Source organism: Peromyscus maniculatus, chromosome 19, assembly GCF_049852395.1.
Source record: "Peromyscus maniculatus bairdii isolate BWxNUB_F1_BW_parent chromosome 19, HU_Pman_BW_mat_3.1, whole genome shotgun sequence".
NCBI lineage: Eukaryota > Metazoa > Chordata > Mammalia > Rodentia > Cricetidae > Peromyscus > Peromyscus maniculatus.
In genome coordinates, this window is record NC_134870.1 from 80860490 (window position 1) to 80887555 (window position 27066).

General features: G+C 38.9%; 2 protein-coding genes across 6 annotated transcripts in view; one reads left to right on the top strand and one right to left on the bottom strand.

Annotated features, from left to right (window-relative positions):
- The window catches only part of Dok6 (docking protein 6), a 417131-nt gene that overhangs the window by 301815 nt on the left and 88250 nt on the right, over positions 1–27066 (bottom strand). The gene's annotated exons all lie outside the window — the stretch shown is intronic.
- LOC143269640 (uncharacterized) lies at positions 21229–25697 on the top strand. Of its 5 annotated transcripts, none has more exons than XR_013046220.1 (3): positions 21229–22933; positions 23760–24200; positions 24491–25697. XR_013046220.1 is itself a non-coding variant. In XM_076555668.1 (2 exons), the coding sequence occupies exons 1-2, from the start codon at positions 22128–22130 to the stop codon at positions 24517–24519; spliced, it is 654 nt and encodes a 217-aa protein (XP_076411783.1). In that variant the 5' UTR covers positions 21229–22127; the 3' UTR covers positions 24520–25697. The 5 variants fall into 5 exon arrangements, 1 of the variants encoding a protein (XP_076411783.1); XR_013046221.1 differs by having other exon boundaries at positions 23760–24145; XR_013046219.1 differs by having other exon boundaries at positions 23760–25697.

Consider the following 27066-nt stretch of genomic DNA (forward strand, 5'->3'; position numbering starts at 1 on the left):
TGCTCATACATAGATCAGTGCCTTGTCCAGTAGTCATCAGAGAGGCTTCCTCTAGCAGCTGCTTAAGAGGCCGGAGTTTTTGTCATTGTTTGTTTTGATCATAATAGTTGAGGCATATCACTTAGAGACATCTTATAGACTTAAGGTTCTAGCTTGATAAATATGGTACTATCAATGAGCACTATATAGTCTAAGGTTTCTAGTGGCTATAAGGCTGACACAGAAGGCTGTTAGGCAAAAACATTCTCTTTGAGTGGGTGTGTTTTAGTGTGTGAAGAAACTAATGAGCACAAACATTAATTTTTCTTAAAATTATGCCCGTTACATCCCACCTTTAAAAAAAGAGGAGAAATATAAGTAAATAAACATAATTAAATGTAGCAAAATAGAGAGATGTCAGAAAACCAACTAGCAAAAAGCAACTGGACATTCAATTTTGGAGAAATTTTTTCTCTGTAAAGAAAATGAAATTTTAGAATAAAAAGTATAGAATATAAATAATCCGTTGCATTTTGATCAGTTTTTTTATTATTTCAAGTTACTATATGTTACTGTAGAATAAAAATTTTCAATGATATGTCTCCACAGAGTATAATAATATCTCTGGTAGAATGTACTGATTCTATATGTCCATTAAGTTAAGGTTGAATCTGATTTTCTTTACCTTAAACATTTTTAAAAAAGATTCAAAGAATGATGAACAACTTGGTTTGTATTACTACTCAATCTCTTGTTTCACACACACACATGCACACACGCACGCATATGCACATATACATGCACATATGTACACATACAAAGTCAAGTATATCTTCATAAATAGTCAAACTGAAGGGATTCTTTGTAATTATGCAAGCCTCCAGACTCCAAGCATTTATTTATAGGTGATATTTTCATAAAATGATAAAAACAATAATTTATGTCTTAAGTTACCTATAACTATGGATAATTACCTGACAAGAATCAATCTAAGGGAGAAAGCATTTAAACATTTACTTTGATTCTTGGTATCATCATGATAGGAGAGTTGTGCGGGAGTTCATGCACTTCTCCCATCTCTGTAGAACAGGAATAGGAGAGAGAGAGAGAGAGAGAGAGAGAGAGAGAGAGAGAGAGAGAGAGAGAGAGAGAGAGACAGAGAGACACAGAGAGAGACAGAGAGCACACAGGAGTGGCTTTGGACTGTGGCTCTCAAGGTTCACAGGACTCCTTTCTGCAGTTAGGCCCAGTCTCCACCAAGGTAGCCCTAGACCAGCATTCAAAGAAATGGAGCCAATGGAATGCATTTTACATTTGAAACAAGGCGGTTTACAAGTTAATCCCTTTTACTAAGTGTATAAATAAAAATTCTTTCCTACAGTTTCCAGGTTAATTATATTTATGTAATAGGAATCATCTCAAGTTTTTAATTTTCAGTGAGATAGTGCCCATTGCCTCATGTTTTTAAAAATAAAATTTAATTTATTCTTTGACAGTTTCACACTTTCATGCACATATAATATAGTTTGATCATATTCAGCATATTATTGCAAGTAATTATTGTTTTGTAATTTCTCATAAAGTTTTATTCAACTAAAGCCTTGACATGGTATTGTGGGTCTTTCCATGAGGAGTCTGTTTCTTGTCACCTCTAGTAGAGAAGACAATGCCAGGATGAATAAATGGTTCTAAGTCTAGCTTGGTGAACCAGTAAGTTTACTGATAACTTAAAGGAATGTGGACAAGTGGTTATTTATTGGAACACGGGCAATTTACAGACAGTTACCCAAACTACACCTGGCTGCTTTTGATGTGAATGGTCAGAAAGAACTGTATGTTGAAACTCAGGAGTCAGAGGCTGAAGGCAGGCCTAGGCAACAAGCCTGGTGACCCCATTAGAGCTTAGAGCATCCGTGAAATTGTTCAGCTACCCAGGCCCTGGCACTATGGCCTGTGATAAGAATAGCAAACACTGATAATCTTGAAAATGCCTTCAAATATTTGGCTTCCTTCTATCAAAACTATTCTTATTATCAAATGGTAGCTAGGTTCTACCTTTGATATTCTTTTCCAAACACGACTTTCTGTTTTTCACAATTTGGAAATTCAAAAAATCTTCCAAGTCTTTAAAGTCTACTTTTTTAAATTATAAAATTCATACATGTTTTATTTATTTTCTTTTATATTTTTATATAATCAGTTAAGAAAAACCATGAAGGTCCTTCAACACTTTGGATATTTCTTCTGCCATACTGTCTCCCTTTTATTCTGTTTGAGTTGAAAATGTGTTGACATAATGTTAGATATGACATATTAACCATTATAGATTATGTGACAAGCCACAATAAAAGTATTTTTTCAAGGCAAATGAGGATAAAATTAAAATGGACAAAAAATATTGTTAGTATGAAATTTGAGTTAATATTAGGGTTATATCAATAATGAGAAATAGTGCATGCCCGTCAATATTGAATTTACATAGTTTACAAAAATACTGGATGTAAAGCAATTTTAATGTAATGCATGAGATTTAATGTTTTGTTTCACTTATTTCTGGAGTGGAGTAAGATGTTCAGTTACAGTAACTAAACATATGTTAAGCTTTGTTGAAGTATAACTTGCTTTTATTTATTATTTTCTTTGAGTAACAAAGATTGTTACCTTTCAGCATTGTCTGTATTCATTAGTTCCCAAGAGCAAATCTAATTGATGTTCTCCCATGAAGCTGTTCTGTGAAAAGAAAATGCTGACTTTTTATAAATGTTCACTAACTACAGCAATTTTATTTTAAAGCCTTTTCCCCAGAAACATCTTAATGTCATTGACAATTAATATGCATTTACTAAAAAATATTACCTAAGTGATTTAGAAAATTGTCACCTCATTTTTTTCAATTGGCCTTTGTGTGTTCATGTGGTATTGCATGTGGGGCTATTTCTGTGATTGTGCATGTGTTGTGAGCATGTATGTATGTGCCTTGTGTAGGTGTGTGTGTGTGTGTGTGTGTGTGTGTGTGTGTGTGTGTGTGTGTGGTTTAGTGGCAGAGGTTGAATTAATAAGTGTATCTAGACAAAACAATTGGTAGGAAAAGCTTCTATTTTCACTTTTTTAAAATGAAGAAAATTTCTTTTTGTTAACTGACAATGTTATACACAAGATCATAAAGTTTTGTCGATTAAAATGATGCTATGGACTCTGTCAGCACTTCTTGATAACTGTCCTTCTCCCTCAGGATACTGAGCATGAAACCAAGAGAAAGGATGAGAGTTCTTTACTCAAACAAAAAATATTCTGTTATCTTTTACTTTTTTAATTTTGAAATTTACTTTGTTTCCTTTTATTGAAAATAGTTGTTTTCTCATACATTATATCCTGATTGCAGGTCCCCTCATTTACTCTCCCAGCTTCTCCCCACCTCCCATCCCATCCAGATCTAACCCCTTCCTGTCTCTTAGAAAACAGTCAGGTTTCTAAGGGTTAATAATAAAATATAAGAAGACAAAACAAAAACTAACACATTGGAATTGGACAAAACAAACAAACAGAAGGAAAAGAGCTGAGGAGCAGGCACAAGAAACAGAACAACTTGTTTGCTCGCTCAGGAATCCCATAAAAACAAGGGCCATAGAGTAAACAGGGAGAAGAATATATACATACATATACATATACATATACATATACATATTATAAAAAGTAATGAAAATAAAAATAAAATCTCTGACACTACATTATGAGACAAGGAATCCCTAAAGATGCCCTTGAGTTCACTTTCTTTTGGCCATCAACTGCTGGACATGCAGCCCATCCTTAGAAGTACTTTGTTTTCCCAGTGAGACTCCCTTGGAGGAAACTAAATTTTCATTTGCAAGTTTTTGTCAATTGCAGATTCCTTCTAGGTTAGGGATGGGGACATGTTTCCATTCCTTTCATCCCTGGGACCCCATCTGGTACAGATCCATGAAGTCTTGTTCATGCTGCCTCAGTTTCTGTGAGTCTGTATGAGCTTAGATCATGTTGATGTAGAGGGCCTTGTTTTCTTGGTGTTCTTATTCCATCTGGCTCTTACATTCTTTCTGCATCCTCTTCTCCAGGGTTCCTTGAGCCCTGAAAGGAGAGATTTGATGTAGAATCCCACCCCCACTCCTGCATAATGTCTGGCTGTGGGTCTCTGCATTTGTCTCCATCTGCAGCAGGAGGAAGCTCCTCTGAGGATGGCTGATCAAGGCATTGGTCTATGAATATAGCCAAGGCCATTAGGAGTCATTTCATTTCTTTCTTTTTTGTTTTTCTTTTTATTTTTTGAACCATAGTATTTGGTTTTAATTCTGGCTGCTATAGAAGAACCTCATAGACTCAATGCTCAAGTCAGAGCTTCTAAAACCTTTCCATTTATCACATTTACAACTCTTTTTCACCCCTGAAAGTATTATGCAACACTATATACACAGGTATATTAAGCAGGCATACAAAGCAAATATCAACTTTAATAAATCAGATAAATTTATTTTAGAGTAATTCTTGTGAATAATGCAGTTTCAGCACTTATTTTTTAAAGAAAAGATGCACTATCCTGAACTAAATGTACTATGTTGACATTTCTTAGCTGAATGTGTGATACTTAAGGATGTAGAACATCTCAACAGTTTTCAAAGTTGATTGATATTATGATTTTATAATCGGTGCTGAAAATATCATATCATGTAAGTAAGGACATTTCAGAAATTATTAGAAATTCTACAATTATATGCAAAAGTTACACGCAAAACTTCATTAGTATTTTTATTTTATGACACTCGAGGTAGCAACTCAACAGCAACTTTAAAAGTCTAACATTCTAAAACAATGCACTCCAAAAATGTACTACTTGAATTCTTATATTCTGAGGAATGATGATAGGAAAACATCAAGTCTTTGTTTTCTGCAGCTACGCCATTATATTTCTATAAAAGCTGAAAACTTTGTATGGAAAGTAAAATCAGTGCAATTAGAATATTGAATAGTCTCCAGTAAGAGCAAGGTTTTTCAGATATTGTTTGCTGCCATTGTATGGCATGAAGACATGTGCAGTGCAAAGTGTACTTGCTACATGTGTTCAGAAGCATATTTATAATTAGGTTCTGTGATGCAATACAGGTAAGTTTTGAACAAAATACCTCAAACTGTTGTTTGGGGTACTGAATTAATTTTTAATCATTCCACATTTTAAAACATTTATTGTTACTAAATTTTTCAAAATCATCACATTCGGTTATGATTCCCTATGGGATCTCCAGCCACAATTTTAAAAGATGGAACTTAGACAAAAAGGTTTTTATTTTAATTTTCCCTGCTTGGAAGGCTAGGAAGTACAAGATCACAGTACTAAAATTCTAAGTGAGATCCTCTTATACCTGCAGAAAAATGTTTCCCCACTGTGTCCTACAATGGTGTACCAGAGGCTCCAAGTGAGGACATTAATCTCTTTATGGAGGCTCATGTTCAGGATTTCATGTAGACCAACCACCTACCAAAGCAACAGATTTCTCTGTGTTGAACTGGATGAGAAATGTTCCCATAGGCTCATGTATTCAAATGCTGGGTCTCCTGTTCGTGGCATTGCTTAATGAGGTAGTGGATCCTTTATTAGATGCAGCCTTTCTAGAAGTATGTCCCTGGGACCTTGTTTTGAGAGTTTATAGCCTCACCCCTGTTCTCTTTGCTTCCTGTTTGTGGATGAAAATATCATGAGTTCCTTCAGGCATGACATGCCTTCTCTGCCATTATGGACAACTCTCTTGTATGATAAGCCACATAACCTCTTTTGGTGAGTTACTTTGGGTATTTTATCACTGCAACAGAAAAGTAAGGTACATATACCACATCCAAAACCACACACACACACACACACACACACACACGAGAGAGAGAGAGAGAGAGAGAGAGAGAGAGAGAGAGAGAGAGAGAGAGAGAGAGAGAGAAACGCTTTGGACTATAAAGAATATAAAGAAGGTCATACTCTAAAAAAGTGTCATGACATTTTTGACACTTTTGAATGTATGATGTTATTTAAAGTGAGATTTAGGGGACCTATAGCATGGGGCTAATGATGGGACTTTAAAAGCAGTTGCTTTAGAATACACCCAGAATATATTCTTTATAAATGACATAATGCTACTGCTTTCAGGCTCACAGAGACTGAAGTGACCAGCATGGGTCTGCATCAGGTCCTCTGCATATCCGTTTTGGCTCTTAGCTTGGTGTTTTGTGGGACTCCTAACAGTGGGAGTGGGTTTGTCTCTGACTCTTTTGACTGCCCCTAGGACTCTTTTCCTCTTCTTGGGCTGTCTTGTCCAGCTGTGATGTGAGGGCTTTTGCTTTGTCTTATTGTATTATGTTTTGCTATGTTTAGTTGTTGTCTATCAGAGGCCTGCTTTTTTCTGAAGGGAAATGAAGGGGGAGTGGATCTGGGGTAGAGGGGAGGTGCAGGGGGAGATAGGAAGAGTGAAGGGAGAGGAAACTGTGGTTGGGATATATTGTATGAGAGAAGAATCTATTTTCAACTGAAAAAGAAAACAATTCAGTTAAGGGAGAAAATAATTTAAACTTGTATATGATGCAAATGCTAAACTGAAAGCCATATATATATATGAGGACCTGGTGCAGAACCATGCAGGCCCTGTGCTTGCTACTTCAGTCACTGTGAGTGCATAGGAGCTTTGATTATGCTGATTTAGAGGGCCTTGTTTTCTTTGTGTCCTCCATCCTCTCTGGCTCTTATACTCTTTCTGGATATTCTTCTGTGGGGTTCCCTGAGCCCTGAGTGGAGGGATTTGATTGAGACATCCCATTTAGGGTTGTGTTCCAAATTCTCTCTCTCTCTCTCTCTCTCTCTCTCTCTCTCTCTCTCTCTCTCTCTCTCTCCCTCCCTCCCTCCCTCCCTCCCTCCCTCCCTCCCTCCCTCCCTCTCTCTCTCTCTCTCTCTCTCTCTCTCTCTCTCTCTCTCTCTTTCTCTCTCTCTCTGTGTACACATAATGTCTGGCTGAGGGCCTCTATATTTGTTCTCATATGCTACAGAAGGAAGAGTCGCTGATGTTGGTGGAACAAGGCACTGATATATGAGTATAGCATAGTGTATGAATAGGTTCCATGTGCCTTCTCTTGTTTTTTTTTTTTTTTCTTCTGTTGGTTTGTCTTGTCCAACTTCAGTTTCACCGTTTATGTTTTATCTTATTTTATTATATTATGTTAAAAATGAATAGATGAATGAATGAAAATCTAACCAATAGGGTAAAGGTTAACAACTGAACTGTTGTTACCCTGAAAGGAAGAGAGAAAACCGGTTTTCTCCAATGGAGTGATAGTGGGTATATCAACCACTCCAAGGTAGACCTCATGTTCAGTAGTCTACCAACATATAATAAACTGTACTGTTTTGAGTGGGGTGCTTTTATTGAGTTACAGTTTGGTTGGTTTTTATTTTGTTTATTTTTCTTTTGGTGTGTTGTTTTATTTTGTTTTTTTTGTTTTGTGGTGTTTATTTGTATTTTTTTTATAAAGAACTTAAAAGTTGAGTGGGCATGGAGGAGAGAGGATCTGGAAGGACTTGAGGGAGTGGAAGAATATGATCAAATATATTTAAATTATAAATTGTTTTAAATAATAAAAATACAATAAATGTGCATATAATATTCTTTTACTTTAGAAAAAGGAGAGAGGCATGTACATGAAGGTTAAGAGAGAAGGTAATGAACATATTGGCTACATTCATTGCAATAAATTCCCACTTATTCTATAATTCAGGAGATTTCTCTTGGTCTATTTATGCAGTTTTTGATCCCTGTGTGCATCTAGCCTCAACCTACTTTGTTCTCTGGACCTATCAGCAAAATAAATACCCTTTATTTCTCTCTTTCTGTTGCAAAAAGTGATAATGAATAAGATGATATAAGCACAGCCAAACACTCTAAAGTGATGCTGTTTTCAAGTTTCAGCCAAAATGGGTGTTGAGTAATGTTTCATAAGTAATGAGCTTGCTGAAGATTGCTTAAGGAGTTCTGGGCAGTGTTACAGTCTGGGTGATGGATGCTCATTCTACAGAGACACAAATTTATTACATTTTACATTTAAATAGAAAGTCTAAAAAAGTAAATGCTGGAAAGCAGCATCTATTTACAGTTTATTGGCACTGTAACAACTTTTGAAGTTAGAACTCTCTTTGGGAGAAGCATTCTTACTAGAAGAGAGAGTCAGGGTCTACTATATGGCATCCCATGGATAAATGCCAAGCACAGGAACCAAAGTTGTCCTTGGAATAACTTGTCCCAGATCAGAAGACTCACAATCTGTTATAACCAATTGGTGAGTCTGGTGCTCCCTTATGTCAGTAATTTCCCTGCATTTACCAAATCTACATACCTTAGAAAAATCTTTAGTTCTTAAAATAAAAATAAAGGATTTTTTTATGATAGTATTATTGTGATGATAATTGCGTATAATTGTAATCAAACTTTCTTTGGACTGCCAACTCCAAAATAATAACATGGAGACTTCTTATTAATTATGAAAGCTTGGCCTTAGCTTAGGCTTGTCCCACCAGCTCTTATAACTTAAATTAACCCATTTATATTAATCTACTCTCTGCCATGTGGCTCATTATGTCTCCTCCATACTGTACATCCGACTTACTCTGTGTCTTGCTGGTGAAATCTCCACCTCTTAGATTCCTCCCAGAGTTCCTATCTTTTTCTGAAGTCCCACCTATCCTCTGCCTAGCTATTGACCATTCAGCTTTTTATTATGCCAATCAGAAGGTGCCTAGGCAAACAAGGTAAAACAGCAACATGTTTTCACACAGTGTGATCAAATATCCTGTAACATATAACACAACACAGGAAGAACAAGGAATGTATTTTAAATCAAGAAAGACAACTGAGAGTGCAACTCTACTAGACTGTAGCATGTGCACTGAAAGATAACCTGCTTACAGGCAAGCTTAACTTTCTCCAAGGCCTGCTATTTAGCTGTATTTAAATAAGCAGAATCACACTTTGCAGGTATAAGGACAAACCAATAAAGCCCAGCATTTGCTTTTTAAAGTAGCCTCCATTTCTGCACTGATCAGTAGTTCAGTCAAAAGTATGTGTATCCAAAATGAAATGCAAAATATGAACAAATTGTCCCCCTATATTAAAAATACATAAACACATCCTCACTAAAATGGATAGAGAATTAAGTGCCAAATTAAATACCTTCATAAAATAGCAGAGCCTAGAAGACTAAAGGCAATTGTGTTTTCATACATGTTGAATTTAACTGATAACCTTTTTCTCCATAGACATACAGTGAAACAAATATGAAACATGTATAGTGACATCAAGAAATTCATAAACAGATGCTGGGCTTTGGAAACGACATGTCTCACTGTTGCAGTGGGAGGTGATGGATAGTCAAGGTCAGGGGACAGAATGATCCACGTGTGAGAAGTGGAGCATCCGTAGGAACTCAGAGTTTTCTATTTAGCTTCATACTGATACAAAAGGTCACATATGGAAATGTTTATAGACATACATGTGTTAGCCTACATACAAATACTTCCTTGATATATCACTTAATTATTGTACAATGTATATAATTTTTATTAGGGACACGTGGAATATTACAAATATTATACCATATCATGAGGTCTCCTGTGAAATTAGAAGCCAGTAAGCTAGCATTTAAATTTTCTGTTTAGTAAAATATTCACATGATCTGGTAAATCTACTTTTTTGAAATGTATTCAAAATAAGTGAAAAGATATGACCACACACATTCAACAATAACAAAAAATGGTATGTTAACACTTACGAGCAAAAGTAGAAATAATACAAATATTCATCATCTGCTGAATATAATAGACACTGAGTTCATATTTAAATAATTTAAGATTATTAAGCAATATAAATGAATGCAATATGGAGACATTATGCCAAGGAAAATAAATTGATTATAAAACATCGAATTTCCAATGTAAAATAATCAATGGAAATCATGACAGGTATTTCTGAAGTTTGGCAGGCAGCATGGGGAAGTGGAATGATTACTTAGGATTACGGGAATTTTATGGTGATAAACTGCTGTATAATTGATCGTGCTGACAAATGCACATGTCTGTAGAAACAATGGAAACCACTGACTTGTCCAAACTAAGAAGGTGAATCTTATTCCATGTTCTAGCTCAATAAAACTAGCACAAGAATTAAATAAGGAAAACCAAAGTTTAAGTAGATTTAATTTAAAATGATATATTTTTGTACATGTTTACTTAATCAAAATTTTTACAAATTACATTGTGGATGTGTTGTGGGGCTATAAGAAAATGGGCTAGAGGCAAGATTAAAGTAAGATACAGAGATCCAAGAATGTGTTTTTCCATTTTAAGTACCTGAAAAAATATTATGCCATGAAGAGTGCGAATTATACAAAATTCAAATTTCATTTTCCATAAAAGTTTTATGGAAGCACAGCCACATTCATGCATATATTGTCAATGATGTTTTCTGCTCCAATAAAGAGGCAAGTAGTTTTAAAAGAGATGTTATGGCCCATATCATCCAAAATATTAATTCTCTTCATTTTTAGGAAAAAAATATTGTCAAATTTTCTACTCATGGCAAAGCAGAGAAATCAGTTGCCAAGTGTGGTAATCTGTGTTTAAACTAAGGAAGGAACACTGAAGATAGATGGTGACATTGGACCCAGAACAATTACTCTTTGGTCTTTTCCTAAATCATACCTCTCCCTGTGGCCAGAATCTAATTTCTATAATAATTAACAACTCCAAGTTCCTCAGTGATCATCCAAGCCTTTTCTATGAAGTAGAATCTATCTAAAATATGCAAAATATTCAAAATATGCTTTAAATTTTAAAATATATTTTATGGTTAGAATTTTTATAAAGACAACTATAAGGTAAACTAAAATCTGTATCTTTAATATTGAGTGATTGATATTTGAAGATAACATCCCTGTTTATTATGGCCAAAATGATTTAGACTTTGAGGTGTACCAAGAGAAATGAAAAGCTATGATCACACCAAAAGTGTCTTTGAATGTTTGCAGCAGTATTATTTTACTAGCTCTAAGCAGAAATAACCCAAAAATTCATCCCCTCATGACAAGAGCACTAATAGCTGATATATTTGCACAATGTGATATTTTCAGCAATGTAAAGGAATGTAGTGTCCATACATGATTTAATAAATTCATGATGTCAAGTGAAAGAAGTTGATAATAAACCACTATATGAACTTCAAAGGGAAGCTGAATTATACACACTATATTTTAGTCTCGTAAATGTATGTTATAGGGAAAGATATGAAGATTAATTTTTAAACCCTAAAAATAAATTTGTGAAGCAGCTATTCCAGTCCTTCGCATATGGACAAGGGGAATAATGTCAACATCGGGAATCAGCACAGGCACCCATCCACAGAGATAGGTGCAGTATTACCACTTCTGATCAAGCAGTGTTTTCCTGGCTCCCTGCTGTACTGCTAGAGTTAAACATTTACAAAAAATATATGAAACAGTAACCCAAAGACACTAGGAATACAGAACTTTGTAAAGCACAAAAGAAATATTTTTCTTGGTACCAGATCAATAACAAGAGTTTGAGAAATATACTAAAGTCAAATATTGTAACTATTGAGAAGAACCTGTGCACTGAATTGAAAATACAAAAAGAAAGTTGTGATGGTTTATACCCTGAGCTAACTGTAGTGCATTTGAGTTCATACTTATTTTTTTTTAATTCACAAAATCAGTTATTTTCAACTGAGATAAATAGAATCTTTATGATTTAATTGAAAAAAAGTCAAGAACTACTTATGGAACAAACAAAATATTGTCAACATTAAAATAAAATATAGTGATAAAAGCAAGAACCAGATAAGCAAATCACTAACAACTTCAATCCTAATGTAAAATCTAAAAAAATATGATTTCATATAAAATAGTAATAATAGATTAAAAAAAGTTGTATGTGGAGGGGATTATAAAAATGTCCAAAGGGTATATATTAACATTTAAATAGGCATATGTTCAGCAAGGTGACTATTGTTTATTGACAATATTCTGTGTTCTTAAAAATGATAAGTAATTAAGTGAATATTAAATCCTTCCAACACAAAATTATAACCTTGTGATGTAATAAATCAGTTAATTATCTAAGTTTAACCGTTCGAAAATGTAGGGAGGAGGAAAAGGAGGAGGATGAGATGGAGGAGGGGATGGAGGAGGAGGAAGAAAGGCAGACAAGGAGAAATAGGAAAGCATGATATGGTTTGTGTTCAGATTTTCAGTTTTGGAATAGACTCATTCAAAACTGAGAAACTCTGGAAACAAGTTCTACTTCACTACAGCAGCAGTAGTTTCCAGAAATTAAAGACTAATAAGCATTTTCTAAGTAAATCTTGTAATATTTATGATATATAATAATCATTTTATGAATTATTAAGAAATTATGGAAACTAAGCTGCCAGTAGCCATTGGGAAGAGCTACCAAGGGACGGTAAAAGCCAGGACTCTCCAGCTGTTGTCTCAAGATAGAATGTGGCCTAAGAGAAGGCAGGGCTGCTGCAGTGTTTGCCATGAGAAGCAAGGTAGTGTTTGATGTGTGGGGTGCCTTCAGAAGTCAAATCAGACCGAGGGGAGTGTAAGCCCACAAAATAAAGGCAATTCCTTAGGTAACTGGATGGGACACACACATTCGTGTTATTTACTGATCAGCATACATTATCTCTAATGAAAAATTTTCAAATGACCCAAGAGATATAACACCAATCTAAAATGGAGGTTGTACTCAGTTCAGAGGCATAGAAAAGGCCACTAAATAGTCAATTGAAATTGAAAGTAATAATTTTGAAAGCACCTATAAAACATCGAACATCTAGCTATAGTCAATCAGTTAGCACATGTGTAAGTACAAAAAATGCTTCTCTCTATGACGTGGTTTGCAGAAGAGACTACTTTCACTTTGTTCAACCATTGAAGTGTCTCCAGAAGTATCAAAAATTTAACATATATAAAGTTTTTTTCTCTGAAGTCATAAAAATATACAAATTATAAATCTAATAATATTTATAAAATCTAGAAAGTAGGAATGGAGAGGTTTCTCAGTAAAATGATTGTTGTATAAGCATGAATACCTAAGTTGCATCCTCAAAACCAAAATAAAATAAAAGGCCAGGGTAAGCAGTGGAACTGAGGAAGTGGAGACAGGAAGAGCCAGCCCTGAGGCTTGCTTGCCAGAGAGTCTAGCTAAATGAATGAACTTCAGGTTCTGTGGGGAAAAACCTTTGTTTGTACAAAAATAAGGTTTAGAGTGAATGAGGAAGACATCTAAAATATAGATTTCTGGCTATCAAACACATGCATGCACCCGCATGTGAACCCTTACACATACATGAACATACACAGAGGACCACAAACAAAATTATTAAAAAATACATAACTAAGACCTCAGTGTTTTGCTTTCCTTATGCAAACATCAGATGATCTCACTGGAGGTATATTCCAGTCAGTCATTATAGTCTCATAGTGAAAACAAATGAATTAGTCTATTGGTGCTACCAATACTTGGGAATCAGTACTTTGCATATATGCTTAACTGGGAGCCCTTTGATTGTTTTCATATTTCATGCATTTACCAAGTCTTTCCTGAGTTCATGTCCTCAAACACATCTGAGAAAATTATAATGTAGAGATTGTAATATTATTTCCCTTGACATTTATATTTGTGCAAACTAAAAATTTTTATAGATAGAGGAAGGAGAGACATGAAGTGCAGTTTCAATGTGAAAATGCAAACTACATAGAATAACCAAGATTGCATTAAAGATGATATACTGAATTTATAAAACAATGTCAATTTACAAAAGTCTTTGCCTTCAGAAGAATTATTATCTAACGAGCCTGACCATGTGTTTCATTGTATTTTACACATCCTGTTTCTGTCTGTCTTCACAAATACTTCTGTTCATGTCTCACTAGGAAAAGTCACTATATATTTTTATAAAATGTTAAATTTTAAAGACCTAGTGTATAACAAGAATCCCCAAGATTTAAAGCTTTCATAAATGGAGTTCATCTTGTAAGACATCTCAGGTCCTCATAGGAACATGAAAAGCCTACATAGTCCCCTGCTTATAGTACAATTGCAGATTTTTGTAAATGTGGCTAAAATACAAATGTAAACCATGTTCCAAATTACCAATAACAGGACAATAAAAGCTGACCAAGAGTTTGTCAGTCATGAAAATTGGCATAAATTAATCTGTCTTATAAATTTGTAATTAAATACATAATTATAAACTGAGATAATCACAGCATGTATTAACATGCTTGAAAATACTAAAACTCCCCACAATCTGGAAGCAGCCTCCAATTACAACACTTTCCAAATTTATGTGTTCATAAAGTGTGTCTATATTACTCTGTAAAGCCATTCTTACATAGAAGTGTCATTCTCCTCAACAAATGTTGACATAAAGTTACTCAACCATATTAAGTATCAATGGAATGATTATCATCAATATATTTCTCATTTCAGAGTCATTCCTCTCTAATATCAGGTTTTTAAAATTACTTTTATTTAATTTTTTTCTTACACTATATTTTTATCATGTTCTTTTCCTCTTCCAACTCTGTCCAATCCTCACTTCCTTCCTACCCAACACAACTTCATGTTCTTCCCATCTCTATGTCAAGAAACAAAACTATAACAAAATAAAAAATAAAATTAAAATCAAAACAAAAATATAAAAACACAATAAGACAAAAATTACCCCCATAAAACAAATCAAAATGTACACACCAAACTATAGAGTTAATTTTGTGATGGCCAAAGACTCCTGAGCAGGGACCTGTCTGGAGTGTACTTGATATACACTGTGACACTCGAATGGACAAAACTGATTTTCCCTTTCCCAGAAAGCATCAATTATGAAAATCTTCTTGGTTAGGGGTGTGAATTTGTGTCGACTTCTCCTTATCAGGCTGCTTGATATTTTTCCTTTTCTGGTTTGAACCTGTGAAGGTCTTTTGCATGCTGTTACAATCTCTGTCAATTCTTATGTGTATTAGTCCCTTTTTTCTGGAAGATGCTTTTTTACCACCTTACGCTCTTACAGTCTGTCCACCTCCTTTCTCACATAGATTCCTGAGGAGAGTGGTTTGATAAGGACATATCATTTAGGGATGAATGCTTCAAAGTCTCTCAATGTCTGCACATAGTCCACTAGGTACTGTCTTAACTATCATCTATTGTAAGGATATGTGTCCCTGGTGACGTTGTGACTAATTCTCTCTTTTTTTTTCTTTCTTTCTTTTTTCTTTAATTTTTTTTGAGACAGGGTTTCTCTGTGTAGTTTTGGTGCCTGTCCAGGTGTTTTGGATCTAGCTCTGTAGACCAGGCTGGCCTTGAACTCACAGAGATCTGCCTGGCTCTGCCTCCCCACTGCTGGGATTGCACCACCACCACCCAGCTAACTAATTCTCTGATCTACAAATTCTATAATTTCATTTTCATAGCCACTGAATAATATTCAATTGTGAAAATGTACCACATTTTAATTATGCTTTCATTAGTTGATGGACATCCAGGATGTTTTCAATTTCTGGCTTACTCCCAGTCCAGCATAGTTTGGTCCCTGACAGGGAGTGGTTGTGAGGTTGAAGTAACAAAGCAATGGATATGGACTAGAAGGAGAGGCTGAAAGGGCAAACCAGAAGAACTTCAAAGACTTGGGTCTGGCAACATAAAGCCCACTTGTAGCTGAAGTTTTCCTGGTCCTGCCTGGCCCACAGTTAGGACATATCTCTCCCACTGGCATCCCCCAAGTAAACACACAGAGACTTATATTACTTATAAACTGTTTGGCCATGGCAGGCTGCTTGCTATCTGTTCTTATATCTTAAATTAACCCATTTCTATAAATCTATACCTTGTCACATGGCTCATGGCTTATTGCTATCTTACATCACGCTTTTCCTTGTGGCGGCTGGCAGTGTCTCCCTACCTCAGCCTTCCACCTCCAAGAATTCTCCTCTCTCCTTGTCCTGCCTACACTATCCTTCCTGCCTGGCTACTGGCCAATCAGCATTTTATTTATCATCAATCATAGCAATATATATTCACAACATTCCAGACATCCCACAGCACCCAGTCATGAGGAGATGGAGATGACTGGGAGGAGCAGAGTTTTCTTCTTATGTCCCTTTAAAGACACCTTTTATTTTCTAAGCTCATTATATTATTTCCTTAGTCTAAACAGCTACTGTGGAACAATACAATGATATTCATGTTTTCAAGTTCTGGATGTTCAGTATGCCACTGGTTTTGTGGTAATGACATCCTCAATTGGTCCAGATACAGGTGGAAATAAGACAAACAATGGATTGTGCATGAGGAAAAGCAAGTTTTTCAGTCGGTATCAGAAGTCCTTGAAGCTCAGAGCCCAATGGATGTATTAAGGTAGTCACATTAAAGTTGGGAAACACATACCTGACAGTCTCTAAATAGAAATTAGTAAAGGTATAGCCCTTAAACCTGTGTAAAGATCTGTACTTACACATTTAGAAAAGACTTTTTTGACATTTATGTTCCTATAACATAAGTGCATGAAGAAGAGGTAGAAATTAATAAACTACAAGTGACTAAACTAAATACCCTCCAAATCTTTTGATGTAAATTACTTTATCATTTCACATGCTGTAAATGCCTTTGCATAGAGGGTTAAACCCATAAACAAATGAGCTATTGTCTTATTCTTAGTCCCAAGCAAAGGCAAACTACTATGAACATCTGATTTAAGTATTTAAATTTTGACCTGTCATTTCTAAACTTGCCTAATGTGTCAGTCTAGTAAGTGATCAGAGCTTCAGATAGATCTGACACTCTGGGTTCAAGACATAGGTGAGTGCTAGGTTGAATAGCAATGTCTGTAGACTGTATGTAATAATTAGTGAACAGATTCTTACAAGACAATGAATGTTTCATGGAACACAAGCCACTTGCTGCTTCATTACATTGGAGGATTTTTTTCTGAGTTCAATTTCCAACACTGTGTCATGTGGCTCTCAGCTGTCACTGTATGTTCTGATACAATCCAATGCCTCTGGCCTCCATGGTTACTTGCATTCATATGCATATATCCAGATCTACACACACACACACACACACACACACACACACAATTAATCTGAAAAAAAACCTAATAAAAATGAAATGTTTCTGTATGTTTTGAAGTAAAAAAGTATGAGAGAAAATATATTTTATGGCTGATTGTTATAGCAATGCTTTTACTCACCATTTAAATTAATGAATCAACCTACTACTTGTTAGTTACTAACACAGAAATCTGTAAGTGTTACAAGTACCTTGTTTTGCATTTTAAAGTTTCTAAATAAATCAGCTGACCTACCTATATTGCACATTTTTCAACATAATATCCTGTCAAATTTTTCAAGATGATTACTTTCTCATTTCTTGCAAATTTAGCATGACTAGATGTGAAGATAGCTGTCAGAGTTAACTGTTCAAGCTGATAGCATAAAAATGTTTTGAGCATCTCTTTTACTGATCAATTTTGTCCCTTCTTTTCTTCTTTGATGAACTCATTTTATTTTTGTTATAAATTTGAATCAGTATATTGATCTCAAAATGATCAGGAAAACAGCACATGTATTCATCAATTCTGGTGTAGCACACAAACAATGAAAGTACCTAGAAACAGAACATAAATACAAGAAAAAATGGGAAAATATCAATGAAAAAAGGATATTCCATCTTGCCAATTTTGAAGCTTTTCAATCAGATTATTATTACATAATGTCTTTAAAAATAAATTAAGTACATTATGTACATAGTCTAACCAAACATAATATGTATTTTAAATCAAAATATGGATCTAGAATTTCATTAAAATTTAGTTGATCAAATACTAATATAAATTGTGAAATATATTTTATTAAGGATAACTTAGCTTTCAGGAGATAAAAGGTACTTTTTAAATTTTAAATTATAAAGTGCACTTTGCCAGTTACATTTTTGAGAAAACTATAACATTTCCGTTTTATAATACCAAAAATTATGTTGATCCCTTGGCAAATAGGAATTTCATTTATTCCATGTTAAGCAATTTAACCAAACAAAAATCTTGTAATAAATTCTGTACTAATTCTAGATTGCTTTGCTGTCTGAGAATTCTACCATGATATAAAAAGTGCCCAAAGCCACTCCTGTTATGCAAGATTTCAAGTAATAAAAAGGCCTCCACACATTTTGTGGGAGGTTGAAATCTAGATTTGAACCTAGAAGTTTTTTCTTCCTTTCTTCCTTTATCCTAGCTCCTCTTCTCCCCTTCTTCCTCCCTCCCTCTTTCTCTCCTCCCTTTCATCCCTCCTTACCACATTTTTGTTAAAATTAAGACAAAATAAAAGAATCCTCATCTTTTATTCTTGTATCTGGTCCTACTTAAAGATGTGTAGCATTTTCTGGCATGAATTTTCATCTCTTATGATAACAAAAACATTTTTTGATTGTATGTATCTACTGTGGAAACTTCCTGAATATAGCTGTCTATTTTTTCTCTAAGTAGAAGGAACACACTCTATAAAACAATGATTAAAAGGGATTGCTAGCAAATGTATACATCAGTAATAAGGCATGTATTACCATTATCATCTGTCATTTCCTTGGTTAGAAAAAAAAATGTACTGTGGTTTTCCCTGACCGCAGTCACAGGGGCCTCGTCTTCCAGCATCACTCTCAAGCATGGCCGTAACAGTACACAAGGTCCTCACGGCCGCTACACCAGGAGTCCGTGTCATTCTAAACTCCAGCCCTGTAGCACCTGGCTATAGCAATCCTATGATTGACCTGTATGCAGCAGGTGATTATAGTGCCATTAAGGTTTGAATATATAATGTCCCCCATAGGCTCATGCATTAGGGGTCTGCTTTGTTATCTGATGAGTTTGGGGGGATTTATTGGATCCTGAGGACTCTGATGTCTTCAATAGATTAATCCCTTACTGGGTTCGTTATATGATGATTTTATTAGAAGCTATTAGGAAATAGGAAGAGGGTCCTGGTCAGACTAAGTAGATCATTGGGGGCAGCTTTTGAAAAATATCTTATTTCCACACCCCAGATACCACTGTTCTTGATAGCTGTGAAAGGATTAGCTTTGATCTACTCTCTAAATCCTGAGGCTTTCCCTAACCACAGGCCACATCAGTGAGACCAAGAAGAAACCTCTGAGACCATGTACCTAAAATAAGCCTTTCTCACTTTAAAATATTTCAGGTATTTGTTGTAGGAATGAAGGATGACTGAACACAAATATGAGTACATGTATCACTGGGTCCAGGTGTTAGGGAAGGGTCAACTTTATGTTCATTACACACCAAAACTGTGTGTTTGTAAATCCATAAAGGGAATAGAAACAAAGAACTCACTTGGTGTGGTATATTCAAGTCAAAAGAAATACCAAAGGTGAGAGAACCATATGCCAAGATACACCACCAGTAGATTACATGAGAGAAAGATGGATCAAAATCACAAGAGTAATATAATTCAGAACAGAGACTGTTTTACAAGTGAATACAACATAGGACATGAAGGAAATAAATTTTATGTAAAGAAAGTGAAAATATATCAATTAGGAACAACCCATCTGTTAGCTCAAATCAATTCTCCAAACTTCACTTCCTCTTCTCAAAAGTTCTTGTTTCAATTCCCTTTGGAATTATATAATGCTTGCAGGATTACTCATATTCTTCCTCATCTAATCTACTTAACTTCATCTCTGACTGTTAAAAATCATGTGTTGAAATGTAGCCCAATTAATAAATTCTTTGCCAAAGTGAAAAAAAGGGAGACAGATCAAAATTAGTAATAGCAAAAATAAACACAACCACATCTATTGAAGCTGAAACCAGTTTTAGAATTATTAAAAAAATGTAAAGTTTCAAATTGTTGTTTGCTATTGTAAGAGGGTCTCATGTAGCCCAAGCTGGCTTTAAATTTGCTATGCAGCTGAAGATGACCTAGAAATTCTAATCCTGTTTCTACATCCCAATGCAGTGTTGTCAATCAAACTCAGACCTTTCTGGAAGCTAGATAGGCACTCTACTGTCTGCGCTACCTGCTCAGAGGAGGCCCAAGTTTATAAACATCTGTTAAACAATTTTGCTAATCAATTATGTTAAGTAAGGAATGTGATTTTCTGTTTTAACAACAGCAGTTCAGAATCCTAAAATGCTTTCCACAGTGCAATACAGACAATTCCATTCTTGTTCATATCTTGTGATGACACCAAAATACTATGAGTAGATCACTTTGGAAAAAAAGGCAAACAAATTTGAATACACTTTGTTATTTGGAAAACCATGGGAAAATTTAAAAATATCTGACCTCATATTTGATAACTAAGAATAATAAAATCAATAACAAAACCGATTTCCTTTAGGCTGAATTGGTACTATGTATCAGTAATCTCAGCACTGTGGGAGGTAGAAACAGGGATATAAGGAGTGTAAGGTTATCCATTGCTACTCAGTGAACTTAGGGCCAACCTGACCTACATGAGACTTTGTCTCTAGGAAACAACAGCTGAAAGACCCCCGCTCCATTATGAGGACATGGGGCTTTGGGCCAATGAAATGCTCCCCCCCATAACTTAGCCTAAGAAACGCCATTCTGCAGGAATCAGAAAAACAGGAGTTCACAGCCATAGCCAGCTACCCGGCCTTGACAGAGATAGCTATGGCCAGCCTTGAAAAAGATAACTGTGGTCAGCAGCCTTGGGAGTAAGACAGTTGATATTTTATGGCGGGCCCCTGGCCTTGAAGAATAAGCAGCTGGCCTGGACAAGGCCAAATCAGCCACACACATGCGACCCCAAGTTCACCCTGGCCTTCTTTGAAACAACCAATAGGGACCCTGTAACTATGCTTCTCGCTTCTGTAACCGCGCCTCTGCCCCTGGGATCCCATAAAAAGTCCCCCTTGCCCTAAGAAGGTGCGCAAGTCCTCCAAGAGACTTCGCCCCAGGTACCTGGTCTAAATAAACCCTCTTGCTTTTGCATCTGATCTGTGGTTTCGGTGTGTTCCCTGGGTTTGGGGTCTCTCCCGGAGAAAGATCTCAGCCGGGGGTCTTTCATTTGGTGGCCCGTACGGGGATTGAGACCCCTCCCTGGGACCACCGACCCACCATCAGGAGGTAAGCCGGCCGGCCTTGATTTATGTCATCCCTGTCCAGTCTGAGGGTTGTCTGTTTGTCTGAGTGTTAAATGTTGTTTGTTTGTCTCCGCGCCTGCGTCTGATAATCTGTCTGTGTCAGTGGATCTGAAAGGGGGGACCGACGGGTCTGGACTTCGCCACTGAACCCTGGGAGACGTCCTAGGGGAATCTGGGAACCTGGAAGACGTTCCACGGTTCATCTGAAGTGCCCTCCGTGGCACGGTCTGAAGACCCCTCCGGGGGCACGGTTTAAAGACCCCTCTGGGGGCACGGTTTTTCTGGTTTTGCTTTCGGTTTGGAACCGAAGCCGCGCAGCGAGTGTTAGTCTTATTTATATTGGTCTGTCGTTTTTTGTTTTCTGTTTAACCGTTCTCCTCCTAGAAACAGCCATAGGACAGACTGTCACCACCCCCTTGAGCCTCATGCTTAAACACTGGTCAGACGTAAAGACACGAGCCAACAACGAAGGAGTCGTAATCAAGAAAAAAAAAATAGATATAAGATGGCCTCATCAGGGAACCTTTAACCTCAGTCTTATTTCACAGGTGGAGAAAAAAAAGTTTTTGCTTCCAGTCCCCATGGCCACCCGGACCAGGTCCCATACATTGCCATGTAGAGACTCCTGACAACAGAACCTCCCCCATGGGTTAAGCCGTTTCTCTTCCCCTCTGCCCCCCCGGCGGCAGCAGCGCTCGCCGAATCCCGGGGCCGAGGAAGCCAGATCGGCGGATCCCTCCCACTCCCTGTTCCTCCCTAACCCCACACCAGCAAGTCTTTTCCTCTCCCCGCAGGCCGCTGCTCCGGCGCAGGCGGGCGCGCGGGCAGGCTTGCAAGCGGGTGCGGGAGAAGAGAACGCGCAGGCGGGTGCGCAGGTGGCAGCAGGTTATGGCGCCGACGCGCAGGCGGGGCCGCCGGGAAGCTAGGGCGCCGGGACGCCCCCTGCCCAGTCCCCGCAGGCCGTCAGCGGTGATGGCGGTGGCGGCGGCGGGTGCCGGAGCTCCCCGCGCCTCCTCCCGTCCGCGCGGCCGCGGTGCGGTCGCGGGGGTCCGGGGCGGCGCTGGGGGGGGCTCCCCTCACTCCCCGCTCTCCCCGGCTGTCCATGTCTCCCGTGCGGGCGGAGGAGTCCGCCCCGCCGGGCCGTGGTTTTCCGCGTGGCGCCTAACAGCCGACTTAGAGCTGGTGCAGACCAGGGGAATCTGGTCGCGGGGACCCGCGGCGGCGCAGGCGGGGCCAGGGGCGGGGCCGGCGACCAGCCGGACCCGGGTGGCGGGGAGCCTGCGGCGGCGCAGGCGGCCTCGGTCCCGGCAACGCCCCACAGCCGCTCGCTCGGAGGGGCGGTGGATAGCGCGGAGGGCGGCCGAGCGGCGCAGTCGGCAGCGGCGGCGCAGGCGGACATGGGATGTAGCAGGGGCACGCAGGCGGGGCCGGGGATGGGGTCGGCGAGGGACCGCCCCCTGGCCGGCGACCCGCAGCGATGTGCCACGACCGGCTCCGGCCCAATATGAAAAAGGTGACTAGGGGGCGGCGTCACCCATGGACGCCGAGTCACCCCGCCCCGAGTGTTACAACCCCCCCGACAGCGCCGGAGGGACCGGCGGCTCCTGCAGCGGCCCCCAAACAGCGGAGGATGAGTTCCTGCTTCCTCCCCAATTGCTGGTCGCCTACGAGGAAGGCGGGACAAAGCAGCGAAGGTAGGGAACGCCTACATCTCTATGGCCAGTTGCTCTTAGCGGGTCTCCAGGGGCTCTAACCCCCTACCGATTGGGCTCAGGTTACCAGAAAGAGACGCCGGCAGCGCGTTTTTAAAAAAGACTTAGAGAGACATGGAGGGAGAGGAAAAACAAACAAAAAAGTCCTGGCCACTGTAATGTCTCAGGGACAGGTCAGAGAGGGAGTTAAGACGTTAGGACGGGAGACTTAAAAAGGACACTGCTTGACAAAGACAAAGTGCTTACTGTAAACAGAGAGGACATTGGGCTCGTGACTGATCAAAAAAAAAAAAAAAAAAAAAAAGCCTCAAGGGTCTCGGAGACCTAAGCCAAGGGTCCTCAATCTGGAAGATTGGGAAGGTCACGGCCAGGAGCGCCCCCCCCCCAGCCCAGACTAACTCTCAAGATGGGGGGGCAGCCAGTGACCTTCCTAGTGGACACCGGGGCTCAACATTCAGTCCTGACCCATACCGGAAGCTCTCTCAGTGACCGCACAGCTTTGGTCCAGGGGGCCACAGGTAACAGGAGGTATCAAAGGACCACCGAGAAAAAGGTTCAGCTGGCATCTGGACAGGACCCAAAGGGACCCCCCTACAAGTCCTAGCCCTTTGAACTGTTCGTGGACGAGAACTCAGGCTTTGCAAAAGGAATGCTGGTACAGAGATTGGGGCCATAAAAGCCCGGTAGCTGCAGGATGGCCCGCCCCCCTGTCTGCGTGGGGAAGCCGCTATTGCTGTTTTGCTCAAGGATGCAGGGAAACTGACTTTGGGACAGCCATTAACTGTGTTATCCTCCCATGCGGTAAAAGCTCTGGTCCAGCAGCCCCCAGACCGAGTGATGTTCAGACCAGTTGTCTCCCTCAACCCCGCAACCCTGCTGCCTGGTACACGGATGGGAGCAGCTTCCTCCAAGAAGGAGAACGGAGGGCCGGAGCAGCCGTCACCACCGAATCGGAGATAGTTTGGACCTCACCACTGCCACCTGGAACATCGGCCCAAAAGGCAGAGCTGATCGCGCTGACCCAGGCCCTCCGGATGGCGGAAGCCCGGAGGACCAGGAACTAACAAAAAAAATGGGGGCGGAATGGAGCCCCGAGCGACAAGCTTACATCATAGATGGACAGAGGCCTTGCCTACCAAGAAAAAAGACCGCTAACGTGGTAACCAAGAAATTCCTGGATGACATCTTTCCCAGGTATGAAATACCCCAGATATTGGGGTCAGACAATGGGCCCACCTTTGTCTCCCAGGTAAGTCAGGAGGTGGCCAGGCTACTGGGGATTGATTGGAAACTTCATTGTGCATACAGCCCCCAGAGCTTAGGACAGGTAGAACGTACAAATAAAACCATTAAGGAGACTTTAACCAAATTAACGCTTGCAACTGGCACTAGAGATTGGGTGCTCCTACTCCCCCTAGCCCTTTACCGAGCCCGGAACACTCCTGGGCCTCATGGCCTAACCCCGTTCGAGATCATGTATGGGGCTCCCCCACCAATTGTAAATTTCCTTTACTCTGATATCTCCTCTTTTGCCACTAGCCCTCCAACTGATGCAAAAGACGGTGTAAAAACCCCTGCCTGCCGGGAACAACTGAACCGCCCGGTGGTGCCTCACCCATTCAAGATTGGGGACTCTGTCTGGGTCCGACGCCATCAATCTAGGAACCTAGAGCCGAGGTTGACGGGACAGCGGCTTGGGTCCACACGTCGCATGTAAAGGCTGCCAAGGAACCCGACGAAGCTGAGGGCACCGAGACATCTAGTTCAACGCTCTCCAAACCCACTAAAGATAAAACTCACCCGGGGGTCCCCTTGATCCCCCTAATAGTCCTCCTGACATTGGGAGGGGCATCACCAGAGAGCCTGTTTCCCTGACGCTGGCCCTGTTACTGAAAAAAATTACCATGGGCGGAATAGCTGCTGGGGTAGATACAAGACTGCAGCCCTTATAGAGACCGGCCAATTCAGACAGCTCCAAGTAGCCATGCTCAACAGAAAAGATTTAAAAGATAGTTCCAAAGGTCACCATGGTTTACGACCCTTGTCTCCACCATTATGGGCCCCCTAATCGTCCTCCTGCTCATTTTATTGTTTGGGTCATACATCCTCAACAGATTGGTGCAATTCATCAAGGATAAGGTTTCTGTTGCCCAGGCTTTGATCCTAACCCAGCAATATCAGAGGCTCAGACAGTCAGAGATAGAGTTAACCCCTTATTCTCCATCCTAAAATGAAAGATTTCATTTGGTACAAAAGAAAATGGGGGAATGAAAGACCCCCGCTCCATTATGAGGACATGGGGCTTTGGGCCAATGAAATGCTCCCCCCCATAACTTAGCCTAAGAAACGCCATTCTGCAGGAATCAGAAAAACAGGAGTTCACAGCCATAGCCAGCTACCCGGCCTTGACAGAGATAGCTATGGCCAGCCTTGAAAAAGATAACTGTGGTCAGCAGCCTTGGGAGTAAGACAGTTGATATTTTATGGCGGGCCCCTGGCCTTGAAGAATAAGCAGCTGGCCTGGACAAGGCCAAATCAGCCACACACATGCGACCCCAAGTTCACCCTGGCCTTCTTTGAAACAACCAATAGGGACCCTGTAACTATGCTTCTCGCTTCTGTAACCGCGCCTCTGCCCCTGGGATCCCATAAAAAGTCCCCCTTGCCCTAAGAAGGTGCGCAAGTCCTCCAAGAGACTTCGCCCCAGGTACCTGGTCTAAATAAACCCTCTTGCTTTTGCATCTGATCTGTGGTTTCGGTGTGTTCCCTGGGTTTGGGGTCTCTCCCGGAGAAAGATCTCAGCCGGGGGTCTTTCACAGCAAAACAGCAACAACAAATGAAGCTCTGTTTTGAAAATTATTGGCAAGTACATTCTTTAAAGTAATTAAAAATGGCATTAATATGAAAAATAATAGCTTATATTTACACAGGCAAAACTAATGACATGAACAATGATTAGTAAAGTATTCTGCTAAGTGATTAAAGATGTTTGCAATATTTAATGACTGATAGTAGCTATAAGCAATACTGTGCAACTCCAGTAACATCAGAAAAGATATACAGAGTAATGAATTAAACAAGCAGTGTCTAGTAGCTCCAATTCAGTGTAATAAATTTTATTGCATTTGTGCTTAAGAAAAATGCTGGGATTCATTTGTTTTGAATAATTTTCAAATTTTAGCCAAAAAAGTCTAAAGTAATAAAAAGTTTCTAAAGGACACATTAGAGTATTAATCTCCTAGGACAGTTATCACAGGGTGAAAATTAGAACTAATCACCGTTTTCCATTAGGTGTGGGTGCTTCAAGAGTGATTTAATAATAAGCAGTTAGAGCCAGTTGATTATCACTAGTAAGAATCGGCCCCTGCTACTGCTACTGCTGTTTCTGTGTTAAGAATAAAAATTATGAGTTCATCTCATATCCACTTGCTCTAGCATAAATGTGTACCCCCTCAGACTCTCAATAATAGCACAATAATTTGGTTGTGTTCACCAAAGAATAAAATTACATGGCCATAATTTTCATTTAAATATAAACAGCTCAATCTACAAACTAAATACTATTTGCACAATATATTTTGAACAATGTCACTGAGATGAAGTAGAAAGAAAAGTCTCACTGTCACAGGCTGTAAGTAATTTGGCTATTAAATTTGATTTCTTGGTTACTCCCATAGATTTTGCCAAAGCTTTAAAAGATGGTTGGATTCCATATATGAAGGAAGAATTTTTTTAAAGATTGAAAGAAAAGCAATAAGCACAGATTATTTTTAGAACCACAATTCAAGTAATTTGGAAGAGTACAGATAAGGATAGGTCCTGGTAAACAGAATTCTTAAGGCCTGTATTTATGACCAAGAGGACAAGTTTGCATTACTGTAAGCAAGGCCTAATCTTGGCTAATGCTGGAAATTTGATGAGACTCTTAAATGTATAATATTAGCTATTTAAACTTTGGATCTATGTCATTGCTTAATTTAAATAGTATAAAGCAGAACATTAGCAACATCTACACCTTCTTAAAGCACCAACAGTTCCCTGGGTAGTTTAATAATATTAGTAAGTGTCCACTAGTCACTTTCTACCAAAATGGTGACTTCATTCTCATTTCTCTT